General features: G+C 34.3%; 1 protein-coding gene across 2 annotated transcripts in view; it reads left to right on the plus strand.

Annotated features, from left to right (window-relative positions):
• Positions 1–869: 869 nt before the first annotated feature.
• C5 (complement C5) overlaps positions 870–19,078 on the plus strand; it is an 80,399-nt gene continuing 62,190 nt past the window's right edge. For both annotated transcript variants that reach the window (XM_054584463.1, XM_054584464.1), the window contains exons 1-6: positions 870–974; positions 5,248–5,440; positions 7,754–7,916; positions 11,641–11,711; positions 15,158–15,249; positions 17,283–17,365. In XM_054584463.1, coding sequence (XP_054440438.1) covers positions 910–974; positions 5,248–5,440; positions 7,754–7,916; positions 11,641–11,711; positions 15,158–15,249; positions 17,283–17,365 — 667 coding nt within the window. In that variant the 5' untranslated portion in view covers positions 870–909. The remainder of the gene's footprint in view (positions 975–5,247; positions 5,441–7,753; positions 7,917–11,640; positions 11,712–15,157; positions 15,250–17,282; positions 17,366–19,078) is intronic.

Raw genomic sequence — 19,078 nt, forward strand, 5'->3', positions numbered from 1 at the left:
GAAATGAGTGCTACTAAAAGGAAGGTAGTAAATAAAAAGTTTTCTAGTAAACATAAAACATCATAAAATCTTAAAGATAAAATTGTATTTTATTTTAAATTAATTACTAGACACATTTGTTACAAAAGGTTTTGTTTTTCTTGAGCTCTTACATTAAGATCCTCACTGAAAGGTATGAGTTTATTTTTTAGAAAAGAAAGATATTCTGTGTCTGAATGGATATAAATTTTGTGTCTGTGGTGTATGAATTAATAGATATTAGAAGATATCCATTCCCTACTAAATACTAAAATATTTGACTGGTTACTTACTTCCTAAAGAATGATGCTGGCATGCTGAACATGGCATTTTCATTGCCTGTCACAATCTTTCCTCCACCTAATCAGTTTCTTCTCTAGGCTGGGATAGGCCAAGGAGCTATTCCATAGATCTCCTTTGCATATTCAGCTTGCCCTTAGGCCATTTCCAATGCCAGCAACCCTATTGCTCAGGATTTCTCTAGAAAGACCACCTAGTAAGTCCTATCTAAACCAAATGCTGACAGACAATATACGGTCAGGGTAGTTGCCCTGGTCAAAAGAGGAAAGACCAAAGGCAATGAGTCTTACTGGTTTCTAGCTTTAAGCTACTCATTGTAGTGCTAAACTTCCATTTTAGAATCCCTTTATTTATATTAACTAGAAGAAATCCTCTAGTAAATCCCTATACAACATTTCCTATCTCTATACCTGGGTTTTAGGTATAGGTATTGTTTCAGTTCTGATTTTATTTTTTCTACTTAGAAATCCCTCTTTCTGACATTAATAATTAACCAGTAAACTAATTTACTCAAATTCTTTAAGCTCGGCTTATGTAAAAGGAGAGTAACTTCAAAAAGATTGTACACTTGGTTTACTGCTGTCTCCAGCCATGGGCCTTTGGGGCATACTTTGTTTTTTAATCTTCCTGGGGAAAAGTTGGGGACAGGAACAAACGTAAGTAAAGGAACCTATGTTCATTTTTCAATGCATCCTAGTCATAATGAATGAAAAGTAAATTCAGTTGACTGTGTTAATTTGAAACTTACTTTCTACTTCTGAGAATACCAAGTGAATAGTCTCATCTCCGAAGGAGAAAGTGATGGAAGTATTTTGATTTGATGAATAGCTAACAGCATGACAGCTTATATGGAATTGCTATTTTTTTTAATTACATTAAATGATTATTCAAATTTCTTCTCTGAAAAAGCACAAAATGAACTCTAGACTATAAATGTTCTTGTCATTTATTCCTTATTTATATTTAGTGCATCATTTTCTTTGTATTTTCTATATTCTGTACATAGTAAAGCAAGGGTTACTTGGAGGTTAATTCTAATATAGTGATTTGAAAAACTATCATATAATTACTTTTCTATTTATGAGCTCATTCTTCACAATGTTTAGTAGTATTTTTAAAATACTGTGCATTTTAAATTGAGTCTCAAAATAGTGATCTCATATCTAGAAATAACATTATTACCAGACAGGCACTGGCCTGGAGTAGGTCTGCCTCAGGCTGGCCTATGCTGTGTGGGTTCTTGACTTTGAGTAGGAAAGATTTCACAACACGAGTCCAGGTGATTTTGAGAATACATTTACTAAGGCTGGAGACAATGAAACAAAGGAAAGACTTAGGGTAGAAGAAGTAACAGGACAGAGCCTGGGCAGTGCTCTTCTGGCTCTCTAGAAAGGTTATAGGAAAGGAGTGAGCCAAAGGGGTGTTCTGCGGTTGGCTCACTTGAGAGTCAGAAAAAGGGGGCCCTGGAGACAGGATTAGGGGGCAAGCCCGGGTCAAACTGCTGCTGCCTGCTGCTCCCCCAGCTGAAAGTCTCCTTAGAATTTAGAAAGGAATAAAATGTTTGTGCCTGGGAAGGGATTTGGGCGTGCTCTAGGGTGAGCCTGTGCCACGTCTTCGTTCTGAGGGCTTTTTGTCTTTTTTTATGCTGGTAAGAATCTTAGGGGAGGGTTTTAGCAGGATTACTCAATAGTTTTCCAGTTGCATTTTGTAAGTATGCTGATGCATCAAAATGATCACAGGGGTTTTGGGAATATTCTTTCGTCCATTATACTTTTATACTTTTATATTGGGTCTGTCCAGCTTTTAATGGTGTTTTCTGTTATTCGTTTCCCTGACTTCATTTGTCCTTGGCACAAACAACATTAATTGGCTCTTTGTTCTTTGTTTCCCAGGCAAGGAAGTTTAAGCTATGTATCTTTGATTAGGCAGGAGAGGCAAAAACCATTCACTCTTAAGTGTTCTTGGTTAAGGAAAATAAGTTGTTGTTGGCTGTAAGTTGCTCAAAATGTTTGGCCCTCTTTGATTTTCTTGTCTCAGTTTCCGTGTTCTGCTTGCCAAGGAATTTTCCTAGCTTCTTACTATCCTACCTCAACATTATTGAAAAGGAACTGAGGAGTATCTAATTGAACCTATTTATTTCACATATAAGGATAACTGCAGAAAGGGGAGGTGATTTGCCAAAAGTCATACTACTAAAGAGAGACAGAAGCAGGACTAGTGTTAAGGACTCCTCTTTACCATTTCATTTTTTTTCCAGTTTGTTGTAAATGTATACATATAAATATGTAAACTGTACTATGAATATAAATGTGTACTCACGATGTCATAAACCTGATTTTCTAACATTGCTATACTCACCCCAGTACTTTTAGTAGTTTTTATTTATTCTTTTTTGAAAGACAAGTGACTGCAGTTCAAAGAGATTGAAATTAAGTTGTAAAACTAAGACTATGACCAGAACCTGGGTCCCCTGATTCTGAATTTTTTTCTACTATACTTTACTTGCTCTTAATAAACATTGCCTCTCTTTGTCTTGAAAAAGTGAGAGTACGCCATTTACAATGTCGTCAGTCAATTAAATTAATAAATTTAATTAATTAATTGATTCAATAAAAATTTATTGAGCACCTACCATGTGATAGGCACTGGGGATATAGTAGATGGTATAGAGCTTTCATGTAGTGGGAGAAGCAAATAATGAAAGAGTGAATGAATGAATGCATAAATAAGGTCAAGTAGTTATTAATGCTATGAAGGAAAAAAATAAAAAATAAATGAGAGTAGTAGAATAAAGAAATAATGGGTAACTGTTTAAAAGTGTGGATAGATAAGGGTTCTTTAAGACACTCATACAGTGCTTGAAGGAAGCAAGGGAACAAGCCTTGCAAATATTTGAGGAAACAACATCTCAGGTAGAGGCCTGTTGGAAGAAAATAAGAAAAGTATGAAATTCTTTAGATTAGACTGTGCTCCTGATAAATCAGTAAGTACCAAAGTCTGTACGAAGAGTGGTTCCAGAGCCACCTTTTAGGGACTTGGAAACTGAATATTTTATGTTTCACCACCACCACTACATTGACAATTTCAAATTAAAATAATACTAAACCAAAAAACATAAAACTTTTAAGTATACTGAAGTTAAAATACTTTTTTATCCCTAGATTTTCAAAACTCTTGGTAAATTCAGTGTAGTACAGCAATTGAAAACGTTAGTTCAGGAAGCAGGATGCTTGGGATCAGTTCCTAATTCTAAAACTGATTAGCTGTGTGACCTTGGGCAAGTTAGTTATGTTTTTCGTCTGTAAAATAGGGTAATAATAAGACCTTCCTCACAGACTAGGTGTAGCAACACAGTGAGTTTATGTATGTATAAAGTGCTTAAAACAGTGCTGAGCACATTGCAAGGTTTCTGTAAATGTGCCTTATGATCATCAAAGCTAAAGTTTTCTCATTTTCTGCTGTTCCTGGATAAGCACATGGGGAAATCAGGTGATGCTTAGAAGTCTGGAGATCCTTTCCTGTCTTTCCCAGTTTGCCTATAAGTGATTTCAAATTAGTTGTCATGTAGAATTGCCAAATGCTTTAAAGGATTTAATTGCTCCCAAATTAATTTCATTGTCACTAAAGACTTAGTGATTTGAAAAGATTTATTAAATGTCAAAATGATGACAGGAGCCAACAATAGTTCTGCCACTTGGCATGATGGGCCAGCTGTTCCGCCTCTTGGATTAGTCTATCATTGTGATCTTTTGGGTTGAAACACTCTTTTCTCTATGTAATAGCACAATAACTCTCACTATTCAAATTATGTACTCTGAGATACATAATTAATAACCTAATTTATATTTATAGGTTTTCTTGTAATAAACGATGAAAAAATCACAAGTTAAAAAAATTTTATGTAAAAAACATATAGATTCTTTTTCATTCTTTTATAAATCCTATGAAAAAATAAAACTCAGGGAACAGCCTGTGGTTTTGAACAAAGCTTGTAATTTTGACCTCAGTTTAACAACATAACAACCAAGAGAGACCTGAATATAAAGTCCTTCCTCATTCTCTTATAAGCCAGGTGGCCTTAGTCAAATTAACCTCTTATCACCTGTACAGTAAGAAAACAATAGTACTTAGTCATTGGCCTGTTGTAAAGATTAAAAGAATTGTACATAAAGTGTTACTACAACTCTCATATATGAAAACTATTCAGTTACTGTTATTATTATTGTATGACTGTGATTATTTGCTCTCTAAGGACTCTATAACCACTTCCATTTTCAAATGCATTTCCCAAGATCACTATTATTCTATCCTTTTAAAAAATCTACTCACTAGTATAACACTAATACTTCTAAGATTATTTCCTTTGAAATAATTTAGTGAAATGAATGAATCTTAACATTTGTTGAGTATTAAGCATGCTAAGTGCTTTTATATACACAGTCCCATTTCATCCTTACTTCAGCCTGGTAAACAAGGTGATATTTTCAGTTATTTTAGTCTCAGAGAAAGGTTAGTGATTTATCATGGCTACTCAGCCAGTAGATGGCAGAACTGGAATTCAATAACCAGTAACTATGTTGTTTTTTTCTTCATCGGACAAAAATAGTGACCCTAGGTACATGTTCTAGTCAACATCATTAAGTCTTCCTTTGCTGCAGTAGCTCAGGGAAGATATTATTACTGCCTTTCTAAATGTTAACTAAATCTCCAGTGCTATTTTTTCAAGTCCTAATTCAAGCTATTTCTTTCTTTTTAGAAATTATGCTGAAATTAGCATAGATCACAAATAAATTTTAATTAAAAATCATTTTTGAGTAGAGAAAATGTGCCTATTTTAAATTAACTATATCAAGTGAGATAAAAAAATCAGAAGTATAACAAAATATGTTTTATAGAGATGCTAGTCCTCCTTTTTTCCTGTTTCAACAGGTATGTCATATCAGCACCAAAACTACTTCGTGTTGGAGCATCTGAAAATATTGTAATTCAAGTTTATGGATACACTGAAGCATTTGATGCAATAATCTCCATTAAAAGTTATCCTGGTAAAGAATTTAGTTATGACTCGAAATCTGTTACTTTATCCACAGAAAATAAATTCCAAAACTCTGCAACCTTAACAGTATGTATTTGTCCTTTGTTTTCTTTATATACACAGAATATCTTCAATGAAATGTGTTCAGAGTTTGAATATGGAGAGCATAGAGATTTGGTCATTTATACCATTATATTTCTGTGTGATTGTTAGGTGATATATGTTAGTCACTAATAATAATATGAAGGAAACAGAAAATTCTAAATAGGAGAGTTGTGTCTGTTTTTTGAGCAATTTATGTAATTATAATGTTTTTATTAGAAAATAAAATTGTACTGATATGTAAATATTTGAAAATGGGTTGAAAATACTTATTTTCTGTGAAAATTATCATTAAAAAGAAAGAAAAATATGAATATTCATGTCAATCATGTTGATCTATAATGCATTGCCTACAGAAAGCCATAGATGCTATTGAATATTTGTTTGTTTAAATCCCAATACACTACAATTATAGTTTCAAAGACTAATAAATTATTGATTACTGAAGTGAATAGCTCTCATTGACAACTGGTAGTTAACAGGAAAAACAACCTTGATCAAATAACTTTTTCTTCTATTAAGATATTATAGTATAGCTTGGTTAGAAATGTACTTGCAACTCATTTCTCATTAAAATATCCTGATAACTAAAAACACTTTTCCATACTCAGTATTTATTCACCCAAATGAATAAATACACCCCAGTGAATAAATATAACCAAAATATTATTTTAAATCCCAATAAAAATTCAAAAATCAGGAAGCAGAAAATCAAACACTACTAAACCTGCAAGGGGCTCTGGGGTTCATCTATACTAGCATTTCTTAAAAGTGAGTTCTTTAAAAAAGAAATTAAAATTTGAAATTTTATAGAGTTTAAAATTATAATTATATTGATTTTTATCATTTTGAATTTATTTTGTATATTTATTTTGATTTTATAATTATATAAAAGTCATAGACATAAGATTATACCTAGTTTTAGGTTTGTATGTATTTAAGTAGCATCGTAATAAAAATAATAAAGGATAAAAGGAGAACCTTTTCTCCTTTAAAAGAGGTATGTATACTTGTATTACTCAGTTTTGACAAATTGATCTAAATAAATTTAACCAGATGTAAGTATTCTTTTATTAGTGTTTTTGGTGGCATATGCTCTAATCTCTTAACAACTATTTACATTTATTAGGGTTTAGTAAGAATTGAACTTCATATCCCAAAAGTGTTTTCAGCAGCCACATCTTATGTGACTCAAGGTAGCCACTAGCTGCATGCAGTTGTTACTTTTAAATTTAAATCAATCAGATTTAACAAAAATAAAAAAATTTAGTTCCTCAGTCACATTTGCCACATATCAAGTTGCCACATATCATGTGGCTCAAATAGCCACATGTGACTGTGACCACTGTATTGGACAGCATAGATAACAAAACGTTTCTATTGCCTCAGAAAGTTCTATTTGAACAGTGCTAACTTAGATGGTTAATTGGAAAGTACATTAAGGTGGAGAAATCACAAAAATTGATGCATATCTTAAGCATTTGATTTTATGTTAACACTATAATATATCTTTATTTGCCAACTGTTTGATGTTGTGCCAAAGGCTTTTCTTTAAGTGCAGGCCCACTGATTGGAACTTCAAATCTAATTTATCAGGTGTCACAGCTTTAACAAATCATCTTTGTTCTACAGTTTGTTTCTTTAAAGTGGAGAAAGAACTTAAAGACACTTCCAAAGAATCTAAGTGCACAATCTTTATAGAGTTTTACTGTTTTACCCAACTTTTACAGCACTCACATATCTAATGCCACAGCAGTTGACTTTAGTGATTAATTTTTATCCTGCATCCAAAACCCAAGTTTTCACAGAAGCACTTATCTTTCTTTTATTACTTTTTATGCATTAAATTTGCATACCAAGCAATGTAAAGTAGATAATACAATTACTTACAAATACTGGAAAGTACACAGCTCAACTGGTGAGAGCAGAAGGATGTAGCTATAATACACAGTGTCCTGACATCAGTCAGGATGTTGAAGGGAGAGAATGGAGACCATGGGCAAATCCAGCAAGCTGATGAAGTGAAAGTTTATTAAGGGAAAGTTTATTAAAGCTTACATAGTTTTACTAAATGCGTGTAACATTTAGGAAACACTTTAGATATTGGTTAAGGTATTTAACACTGAAGGGCTTTGGGCAAAATTTATGTACCATTCTGGCTCCCCTCTTACTTTTTAAATGATTAAATACACATACTTATTCTTCCTTCTAATGAAATTACAGTGGTGTTTAGAAAGTCAACATGCCTTATAACCTTAACATTAATATTCACTTCTTCATCAACATTTTCTGTTACAGATACAACCCAAACAATTATTGGGAAGACAAAACCCAGTTTCACATGTGTATTTGGACATTGTATCAAAGCATTTTTCAAAATCAAAAAAAGTGCCAATAACCAAAGACAATGGATATCTCTTCATTCAAACAGACAAACCTATTTACACTTCAGAACAATCAGGTAGAGTATGAGATGCTTCTTTCCCTGGGGAGGACAACTGACATTATACTGTAGAGCTTTTAAACACTCAAAATTAACTGGAGACAGGTTTCCAATTTGTTTAAAAGAGTCTCAATTCTCAGTGACTTTTATACTTATAAATGTCATGTTAATTTTAAATGTATATGGTAATTACTATATAAACAATTAAAGTTTGATTTTAAATGCATATGTAACTTGCAAAATCAACAATTACATAATCTGCCCCATCAGTTATTTCCATGTAGAAAAATGCTTTTTAAAAATTGTGAAATGTTGTGTATATTTTATTTATTAAACAAGTATAAAATGGAATTACCAATACTATAATTTTTGCAATGGGAAAATAATTTATCATAAGGGCACATTCATTTAAAAAGTTCTATTTCTTTGGAGCTAACCCTCAAATTTAGAAAACAAATCCAACCCTAGAAGGTAAGCTGTTTCAGCAAAGAATAAACTAAATCACAGAAATATATGAATATTATTTTTCTTAGGAGAATTTACCTCAGAAATTTCCTATAAGAACATTATCTCATATTCACGGTTCTTTTAGAGAGAGAAAGGGCAGGATAGCCCAAACTCTGTGATTGAGGAATAACTGGACTTATTCCCAAAGAACCAAAAGTAAAACAGAGAAAAGTGTGAATGGTGCCCAGATATGTACAAGTGTCTGCAAGTCTTCAGTTCCTCTATAGCTCCCTCTCATCCTCAATGACTTTTGAGCACATTAGAGATGGGAGTATGAGAGAACTATATGTGGGATGGGAAGGTTTTGATATGATATCAAAACTATATGGAGTTTTGATAATGATATCATTGATGAAGGACAGAGGCAGGGAGGCAGGACTAGCCAGCTTTGTTGAAACATTTTTCACACAGGGCATACTGGCCAAATGTTGGCTGATGGTGATGATGACAATAGCAGGATGGAACAGGCCCACGCCATTACCATTTCAGCAGAAGCACCTGTTATGATCAGTTCAGAAAGGAAAGGCCTAGAGCGGGTAGAATATTGCTCATGGTTTGGACAGAATACCATTGCCAAAATAGTACCATCTCTTGACTCAAACAAGATGACTTAGCATACAAAAAGATAGTCCCTACCTATAAAGCTTGGGCCCTTTTGAACGTAATTATACCCGGAAACAAATAAAGTCCTTGCCCCATCCTCCTTTTCTATTAGAGGATGCTTCATTAATTAGGGCCTATTAACACTACCTACCACTTAGGGTCCCCAGTCTTTGTCCAATAAATAGTCTGATACCCAAAGCATGGACCTTTCTTAGCTATCAAGTCTTTCCTTAAGAACAAACTCATATATGATTTCCCTATCAGAACTTTATTGTAAGAAGACTCGGCATCTTCACTTATTCTAATCTTAAAAGAAAACCAGAGAACATTCCTCTAAGTTCCACTAAGCAGACTCTGGAGCCAAAGTGTCTGGGTTCACATCTGGATTCACAGCTTGGGCTGTTACTAGCCCTGTGACCCTGCACGAGTTACTCAATCTCTTTGAGACCCACTTTCCTCATTTGCAAAATGGAAATAATAATAGAACTTACCTTGTAAAGTTGTGAGAATTAAGTGGATTCTTATGTGTAAAACACTTTTTAAAAAGTGCCTAGTACAGAATAAGCACTAGGAAAGTATTTTCCATTATTATTTAATCTTGTTAATTAATTTGTGGAGTAACACAAAGCTAGATGTACACTTTTAAGTAATTCTTTTAGAATTGACTGAATCTTGCTATTTATAGCTCTAAAGTCCTGATGCACACATTGAATCTGATGCACATGTTTAATCTGAAGATCCTTGAGGGATTTTGAGCATAAGCATCTTTAGGATAAAGGCTTAAATCTTCAAGGCTTTATAGGATAAAGGACTTCAGAATATGGACCCAAATCCTTCAAATCCATACAGCCTGTGTCCTGCCTTCTAGTTTCATCATCCACCCTGCTTCCCTCGTCTGTGGACACCAACCTAACTGACCCCTTTTCTGGGGCTTGCTCACACCATTTTCTGTCCATATTAAGGCCTGCATACCTCTGCCTTCCACATTCATAACCCTCCATTGCCTTATTACCTCCTACTCAACCCTTACCTGTCACCTCAGAGAGGGCAGCCCTGACAACACTCCTTGGAGGCCAGGAAGTGTCCTTTGTAGCACCTCTCATTCCTGGATTTTTATGTATACTTGTGTGATCATGTGCTTGCCTCTCTCCTCCACGCCATAAGAAGACTTCCACATCTGATTTGTTTCACCACATATCTCTGTGCCTAGCATAGTGCCTGCACATGGAAGGCACTTAATACCTTTTTTAAAATTCAAAGCCATTATTTTTGGCACAAAAATTTATTGATCTTGTCTCTAATACACCATTGCTCTGAAGACACGATTAATTTTCTAACCTAAACACAAACTGGTTAGAAAGTAGACACGTAATACTCATACAAATAATAATAAAATAGAAATAATAATCATTTGTTGATTAGTTACTATGTGCCAGTCTGTGCAAAAGCTTTGTCTCATTTAATTCTCACAACACTATGAAGCAAATATTAGCAGCCCCAATCTACAGAGGAAGGAACTAAGATTTAGAGGGATTAAGTATTACACTTAGGATCACACTAAGAAGTGGGAGAGGCAAGAGTGAAACCAAAGTTTTGAACTCTGGGGCCTGAGCTTTTGTAGCATACTGCCTATGGTAAGCATCCCAGTGATGCTCAGGCCTGGGCCAGGTATGTTCATAAGGTAGAAGGGAGAATTTGAGGTTGGAGACAGGACTGAGGGTAAGGGGATAGCAGAGTTAGCGGGGAGGGATTTACTGAATATTTTACTTTAATCCTATGATCTTAATGAAACGAGTTTTAGAGATATTAGTTAGCTTCTTATGTAGAGCTTTGCATAATACTACTTAAAAAAAAGTTTATGGTGCCAGTTCAGTTTTATTTTGTGGGTGAAGTTTTGGCCATGAAATGATTTGAGCATCAGGAAAACTCTATAGAAATAAACAGTTATGTCATTGGAACTAGGTAAGCATATATGAAGCAGCTATGAGTTAAAAGCTAAGCAGATGCGTTTGTTTAAAAGGTGGGGGTCTACTAATTGACAGAAAGAAATGGAAGAGAACTAATTGTTATTGAGTCACTGACATTAGTCTTATAACAATGAGGGAAAAATTGTATAATCTGGCTCAATAAATATAACAACACCATACAATTCAAAGATAATTTTAACAACAATGAGAGATAATTTGGAGCCTTGTTATAAGAGTATATAATGTCTGAATCAAACTACCTAATTTTCCATTAATCTTCAACTTTAACATGAGACAATATATTATATTCCCATATAACCATATGGTAGACATTACTATGTTACTACTATGAAATTCTTGATAAACAATGGCCTAATTACAGATATACCTAAATTTGTACTATATACATGTTCCAAAAAAAGGTTGTATGTAAATATATTTTAACAAAGTGAACTGTACTTTTTCACTAGAATTAGCTTTTTAAAGAAATCCAGAAAGATTCTTATATATCTGCAGTCTTTTTCCTTCTTTTAAAAATGGATTTTGGTGTATTGACCATGTATTGATTTATCTTAATGAGACTCATCTCTATTAAAGAGATTGTTGTTAAAAATCAAAATACCCTTGTGTTTAATAGTTTTTGATGCTATCAATTATTCTTACAGTAAAGGTTAGAGTTTTTTCACTGAATGATGACTTGAAGCCAGCCAAAAGAGAAATTCTCTTAACTTTCATAGTAAGTATGTTATTTATCTAAATAATTTAACTCATTTTTAAAATAAGATATGTTATTTCATCATCCCTCCCTAGTACCATACTGACTCATTCAATGTTCAGTAAATGGTGACTGAATATTTTCTGTGAGTCTAACATTGTAGGTTTATGCCTCTAAAATAGGCATGTGTAAAGAGCACATGAATATTAAATCCCAACAACTTATGATTTTAAACTAAATCATTTAACTACATCCTTCATGATTTATTTCTTCATGTAATGAAAACTGATTTATTTCTTCAGTAATGAAAACTGATGAGCAATAAAAAGGTGTTAAGTAAATATATGATTTTGTGTGGGGCCGCATTCATAGCCATCCTGAACCACATGTGGCCCATGAACTAATTCACCCTGGTGAATTAGTTGAATACCTATTATTAGATTTTTTAATTTGTATGATTCAAGATAAAGAATTACAATCTATGGTACTTACACGTGAGGAACTTGGAGTTTAATAACTAACATATTAACACATATGAAAAATAGTTACTAAACCATGAGATAAAGAGTAGCAGTTATCAACATTTTATCAGCCATGACACACATAACAGATGATAGGTACATGTGCAATAAACTCCCATGGTCTTACCCAGTTTGTGCCACAACCCTACAAGATTTTGTGGGAATAACTAACTGCTCATCTATCGACACTAGGTGTATTAGTAACAGTCCTTCATTATAGGCTAAAACACATTTTCCTCTACTGAAAAACAAAAAACAAAACCTTACCAAAACATAAGTGAAAAAGAGTAATGTATAGGAAAACTTTGAATCCTTTATAAATCACAAAAACCATAAACTTATACAAACTTTCACATCTGACTATTATTAATGAATTACTCTTAAAACATCAGAGTGTTTCAAGATAGTTGTTGATTACTACTGATAACATGTAAACTCCAGGAATTCAAAGAGATCAGTGAGGCCAAGGGACACTTTAAGGAAGAAGTGAGTTTGGAACTGGACCTGCAACAATGAGTAGAATTTAGATATGTGGAGAAGCAGCAGGAGGATTGCTAGAAAAAGAATGAGGGATAGCAAAAAGTCAGACATGAGAGGGACAGGACAGGAAGAAAGCAATCTCATTCAAGAGAGGGGGCATCTCTGGGAAAAGAAGGGTAAATAAGATTTGAAAATTAGACTAGACCCAGAAGTTAAGACTTTGTGTGAGAGGTTGTAGGGAGCTACTGTAACTTTCTTGTACAGAACTAAGACGAAGGATGGAAGGGAAATTTGTAGCCATGAGCACTGCTACAGTGGAAGTAAAGCAGTGCGCAGTAAGGGAAACCCACTGTGGGCTGCCGGAGTAAGTCTAGATGCAGAGAGAAGCACTGTAATGTTGGCATCAGGAGGAATGCAGAGTCTGAACTAGAGAGTAAGGAGATGAAGCAGTTAAGAATGGCATTGACAGAAATGAAGAAACTGATTTACAGAAGTCTCAATAAATTTCAGACTCCAATGTGAATTTATTCATTTATAACCATGGGTCTGAATGGGCTAAGTTATCTTAAAGCAGGGGTCCAGGAGCTGTGAGTTTTTTTCCCTGGAAATCCAAGATTTGAGCTTAGGAGAATAGATATACATACAGGGTCCGGCAGAAGTAGCACCTGCTTGAGTGTGGTTGGTAGGATAATAATATGGGTGTAATCATTTATAGTTTTAATTTGAACATTTCATCTAAGATGTCACATGATGTGCTTGAGTGTGATATTGTTATGTTACAGAATTACATGCTTATGATTTTGTAATAAAAAAGGGTGTTATTTGTGCTGCACCCTGTAGATGAATAGATACCATGGAACAAAACCATACTAGAGTATAAACCAAACAAATTGTACAGTAGGACAAATGACATATGAGCTCAGAAGGAAGATAAAATTAGAGTGAGATTAAAGGATGATGTAATCCTCTTCTGGAATAGAATAGGTAAAGGAAATCTTGAGCTGAGTCTTAATGAAGACTTAATGAAGAGAATAGTCATAGGTTTTTTAAAATAATAATGAAGAACTTCCCATGTAATATACAACATGGGTTTAGCTATGGCATCAGGAAGAAGTAAGAAATGAAGCTAGTACCTAAACTGGCTGACTGATGTTGGAAGTCTGGAAGAGAATAAAGGAAAGGCAGTGCCAGCCCCAATGCCCTGTTTTGATCAGAAAATACCAGAGCATGTGGACGGATGCTATTTATTCCACCTCCTGTGCCCCTCTGTGGTGGAACTTTAGTGAGGCAGAGCCCTGACACCACACAAGGAAGAATGGATGCCTGTTGTCATGTATAAGAGCTGTCCCAGGAAGAGGACTGAGGAATTTGATCCCAGAGTAGTGGAGTGTCAATGTGCAGAAAGTGTCTTGAAAACAGTGCTCAAGGAAGATCATCTTAGAAACACTATGCATGATGAACTGCAGGGATAAAGAACAGCCCAGAAGGTACTTAGCTTCGATTCTAATTCTTTTCAAAGTGGACCTTTGCAACTCAAGAAAAAATACCTTAAAATCCCATCCATAGTCCTGGCCAGGCATCTCAGTTGCTTAGAGTGTCATTCTGTACTCCAAAAGGTTGCAGATTTGATTTCTGGTCAGGGCACATATCTAAGTGGTGGTTTCGAACCCCAGTCAAGATATGTATGGGAGGCAACTGATGGATGTTTCTCTCTGTCTCTCCCCCTCCCTCTATCTCTAAAATCAATAAATATACCCTCCAGTAAGGATTAAAAAAATTTTGACCATAAATTTCTTAGTCGTAGCATACGGTGATAAATTTCTGGGTTAAGACCAAAATGTGCCTCTAAATATAGTCCAAAGAAAATAAGAAACCTCGTTTCAATAATTTTCAAACCCATACACCAAAGAAAGATTATGGGGAAGCCTTATGAAAATTTAAAGTTTAGCTATTTTGAATGTTTTATCAAGCTCAAAGTGACCATACTGAAGTTATAAAGTGTCTAGCTAATAAATGCATTTTGTAGTATATTCACTTTAAAAAACTTAAAATGAACACATAGAAATTTATGTTCTGGTATCTATAAAGCCTATAAGTTTACATTTGATTGATTATAACATCATTTATTGTTACGCTTTTTTTTTTTAGTTATACAATAGAGAACTGAGTCTCATCTGGATAGTTGAGACCAGAATACCTGGATGCTTGGCGGGGGCTGCGGGAGGGGGGCGCGGGGAGCGGGGATGTGCGCACGCGGCAGGAAATGGAGGAGGGGTCAAAAAAGAGGGAGGGAAGTGGCTTAAATGAACCTTATTTATCTTCAATACATTTAAATAATTTTTCTCCTTCATATTTAACGTGAAGACATGGATGTTTGTTAGTAAATATTTCTGTAGATCAAAAATAATATAATCAGTTAATTTTGTAATGTGCTTTATGTATTTTGATGTTTGTTTTTATTCAAAGGATCCTGATGGATCAGGAGTTGACATTATGGAAGAAAATGATTATACTGGAATTATCTCTTTTCCTGACTTCAAGATTCCATCTAGTCCTAAGTATTTTGAAATATCTGTTAATAAAATTTTCTCTAAAAAGCACATCTGGTACTTTTGATGGTCAGACAGATCACCAGTCAAATGAAATCACCTAGTGTTAACAAAGGGTGTCAGTGTGAAACAAATGAAGATATATAAAATCTTTGAAAGAGTGATGAGAAGCTAGACTCAGCTTGGGGGTTGGGGGACTTCTAAAAACTTCTCACCAATCTACTTTACACACAGAAATTAAAATTTGGAAGAAGGAAAAATAGACCTCGGCCTTTTTTTTTTTTTTAAATCAAAACCATCAAACTTCTACCCTTTATGGAAATGTAATAGACTATCAGTCTAAAAGGCTGGCATAGTCCTATGCCTTGCTGTGAAAGTTATAAAAATATTACTGTTCTGTAGTCTTTTCTAAATAGACTATCATATTTCAAGAAGAGGAATGTTCTCAGAGTGATTTCTTTCATTTGTCCTCGTGATAAAGGATTTAAGAACATGTTTAAACAGAATTCAGTGTAATAAATATTAGTGAACACATTCCTGGTATGTGCAAAATACATTAGGAATGAGAGATGTAAAAATAGAAATTAAGAATCATGGTTCCTGCCTTCAAGGAGCTTAGAGTAGGACAAATAAGATAAGTGCACCTATAAATGGCTACGGTATTGCTTTAAAGCAAAATCTTTTTATGGTCATTTTTGCTCTATCTTCTAGAAGGGAGTTTGCAGTTAACTTACTATATTGAAGATTATCTAGAAATTTGTATTAAATTGGGGTACTTAAATATATTGGATAATTTTTAAATTTATACTTTATTGAAAATATTACATGCTTTGTAGCACAAAATTTAACCTATTTAATAACTATTATCATTTCTCCAACAGTTACCATTTTTTCATCTTGGGCCATTTGCTCTGTGACAGATTATGTGTCAGCCATGGTAGCCTCTCATGGACAGTACTTTCCTGCCCCAGCACCTTTGGCACATGTTGTCCTCTCTGCTTAGAATGTGCTTCGCTTTATTATTTATAGGCTGGCTTCTTCCCATTCTGTAGGACACAGGGTAAATGCTCCTGTTTCAAAGAGGTTATCCCTGGACACATGATCTAATATAGTCCCTCTCTTTCTTTTATTCTCTTGTTTATTTTCTTAGTGGCACTTATTTCATTATTGCAATTATTTATTTAATTATTTACAATACTTGCGCATTTATTCCCCAGTAGACTGTAAACTCCCTGAAGACAGCAGTCATGTATGTATTGCTCACTGTTATATCTCTAGCATGTCAACATAACAGGCGCTTTGAATTAATGATGATGATAATATTAAATTTATTGATTGCATAAATAATATGCAAAGTAGATATTATCTTTCCCATTTCACAAATGGAATTAAGCAACTTCCCCAAATCCAGTCTGCTAGTAAACAGAAAAATGAAAAATTTGAACTCCTATGGACTATTGGGTCTATGAAGACAGGGACTCATTTATTTTGTTTATTTTTTATCTCTAGTCTTTAATCCAGTACCCCAGATGAAACTGAGTAAATATTTTTGACTGAAAGTTTTTAATTACACTCAGGTCATTTTTCTCTTTAAAGATACCATACTTTGTCTTCAGCTCTAGTTTCTTTTACATGAGGTGTGAATTTTATCATCTGGTTGGACTTCACCTGTATTATATGTTCCTAGAAACATTATAATGAATTTCCTACTACAATACAGATTTTAATATTGTTAGTATAATTAAGCTCCAGGATCAAGTAAATTCTCATGTATCATAAGCTCTTCAATTCAAAGCTATTGATAATATTAAGATAAAATACCTGAAAAAAATAACACAATGTATGAAAAACCAATTACTAAACAGTTTCTATTATCCTGAAAACACTCAATTTTTTCAATTTCTTGCAAATTAAATATATTACTTAGGCTATATTCATCTTTACTTACTTCTGTCTCCTTAAATAGGAATTTATTAGCTTTCCTCTAGGTAAATTACAACTATTTGATGACTTCTGTAATTTTAAATATTTTGCTTTCACAGGTATGGTGTGTGGAAAATTGAAGCTAAATATAAAGAGCACTTTTCAACAACCGGGGCTGCATATTTTGAAGTTAAAGAATATGGTAATTTCTGACAATTAGAAGTTTACATAGAACGAGTTAGTGTTTGTGCAATAATTATTTTCATTAATGAACTTAATGCAAAAGCACTCCCTGAAGATGAAACAGCCTCCTGCTACAGTTAGAAATACTGGTGGAGTGGGTGGGGGGAAACGGTTGTCCCAAGGCCTAGGCCTTAGGTTCAGTACGCTCTTGTTAACCTCGAATAAGCACACCAACCTCTCTGGATCTGTGTTCCTCATCACAGAACAAGCAGAGAACTAGCCCCCAGATGAACTTGACTAGTTAAGGTCTTATTCCAGAATTATGATTTTAGGAGACACTTAATTTGAGATGAGGTGAGTGGAACCCAGAAAGACTAATAGATGATTTATTAAAGTCATTACAACCAATTAGTGACAGAACAAGGACAACAACTGGACTTCCTTACCTCTAGTCCAGTGCTAATTTTCTTCTAGTTCACAAATCCCTAATATATTTATTTGGAAATTAAAGATATTCTTATTTTGAAATCAATCATATTAATAAACTAATAATTAACATATAAATAGCTTAATCTTTCCATTTTAATTGTTGTTTATTAGATAATTTGTGTGCTCTGGTATAAAATTTAACTTTCTTTTGCTTGAAGTCATTTTTTAATCCCCAGGAGACTCTTAATATGGAAAATACATACACAAATTTTTACGATTAACAAAGCAGTGACAACAAATTTGTTACACTGAAACTCAACTTTGAAGATTATAGGCTCTCAATATACATAATTACAACCAACCTCCCTTCCTCCAAGTGTTTTTGCTGCTTCCTATGAATATCTAGAATTCATCCACCTTTCATTACCTATGGCCGCACTCATTGATTCATCACCAGGCTCTCTCCTGGATTATTGAAAAAGCCTCTTAACTGCTATCTCTGCTTTCCAACTCACTTGGCATAAGCCAAAATAATCTTGAAATGCAAATCTCATTATATTATTTCACTATCGAAAAGTCCCCAGTAGCTCCTCATTTCTTTTATAATGAAAGTCAAGATCATTGTTTTGAGCTGGACTTCTGCCTCTTCAGCCTCAGTATATACCACTCTTCCCCTCGCTTCCCTCCTGCACTGGTGACTTTATGCATGATGTCCCACCTGCCTAGAACACTCCCTCATTGCCTTGCCAATTCCTACTCACCTTTCAAGTTTCAATTGAAGTCATTTATTCAGAGACGCTTTCCCTGCATTCTCTTTCCTGACTAGGGTTCTCTGTACTTCATATCAGTTTTCATCACTGTGGCTCAGGTGTTTATCTGTGGAATTTTTTTTTGCTTATGCCTGTCTTCCTTGCTTGACTGTGAGTGCATTAAGGACAGGGTTGTGTCTGTCTTGTTCATGGGCATATCACTGTTGACAGGAATGTTCCTATTACACGACAAGTGGGTATTAGGTGAAAGGGTAAAATATTTCCTTGTATTTTATATCCAGAAGAGACCACACCTGCCTGAATCTTTGATAACATAGGAACGCAGCCCAGAGCAGCAAACTGCATTGTTCTTTTACTTCTAGCCTTCACCAACTAGAAAACACATGAGCCATATCTGAAGCCAGCTATCTCACTTAAGCTTGTGTGCCAGTCATTGCTTGTCCACAATATCAGCGTCACTTAATAACCCAATTCTCTATTAACTGTTGTGTAGGCTAATAGAATTAGAATCCATACGTCCTAGTACACAGTTT

Source organism: Pteronotus mesoamericanus, unplaced genomic scaffold (assembly GCF_021234165.1).
Source record: "Pteronotus mesoamericanus isolate MK-2021 breed Mesoamerican mustached bat unplaced genomic scaffold, CSHL_Meso_final contig_78, whole genome shotgun sequence".
NCBI lineage: Eukaryota > Metazoa > Chordata > Mammalia > Chiroptera > Mormoopidae > Pteronotus > Pteronotus mesoamericanus.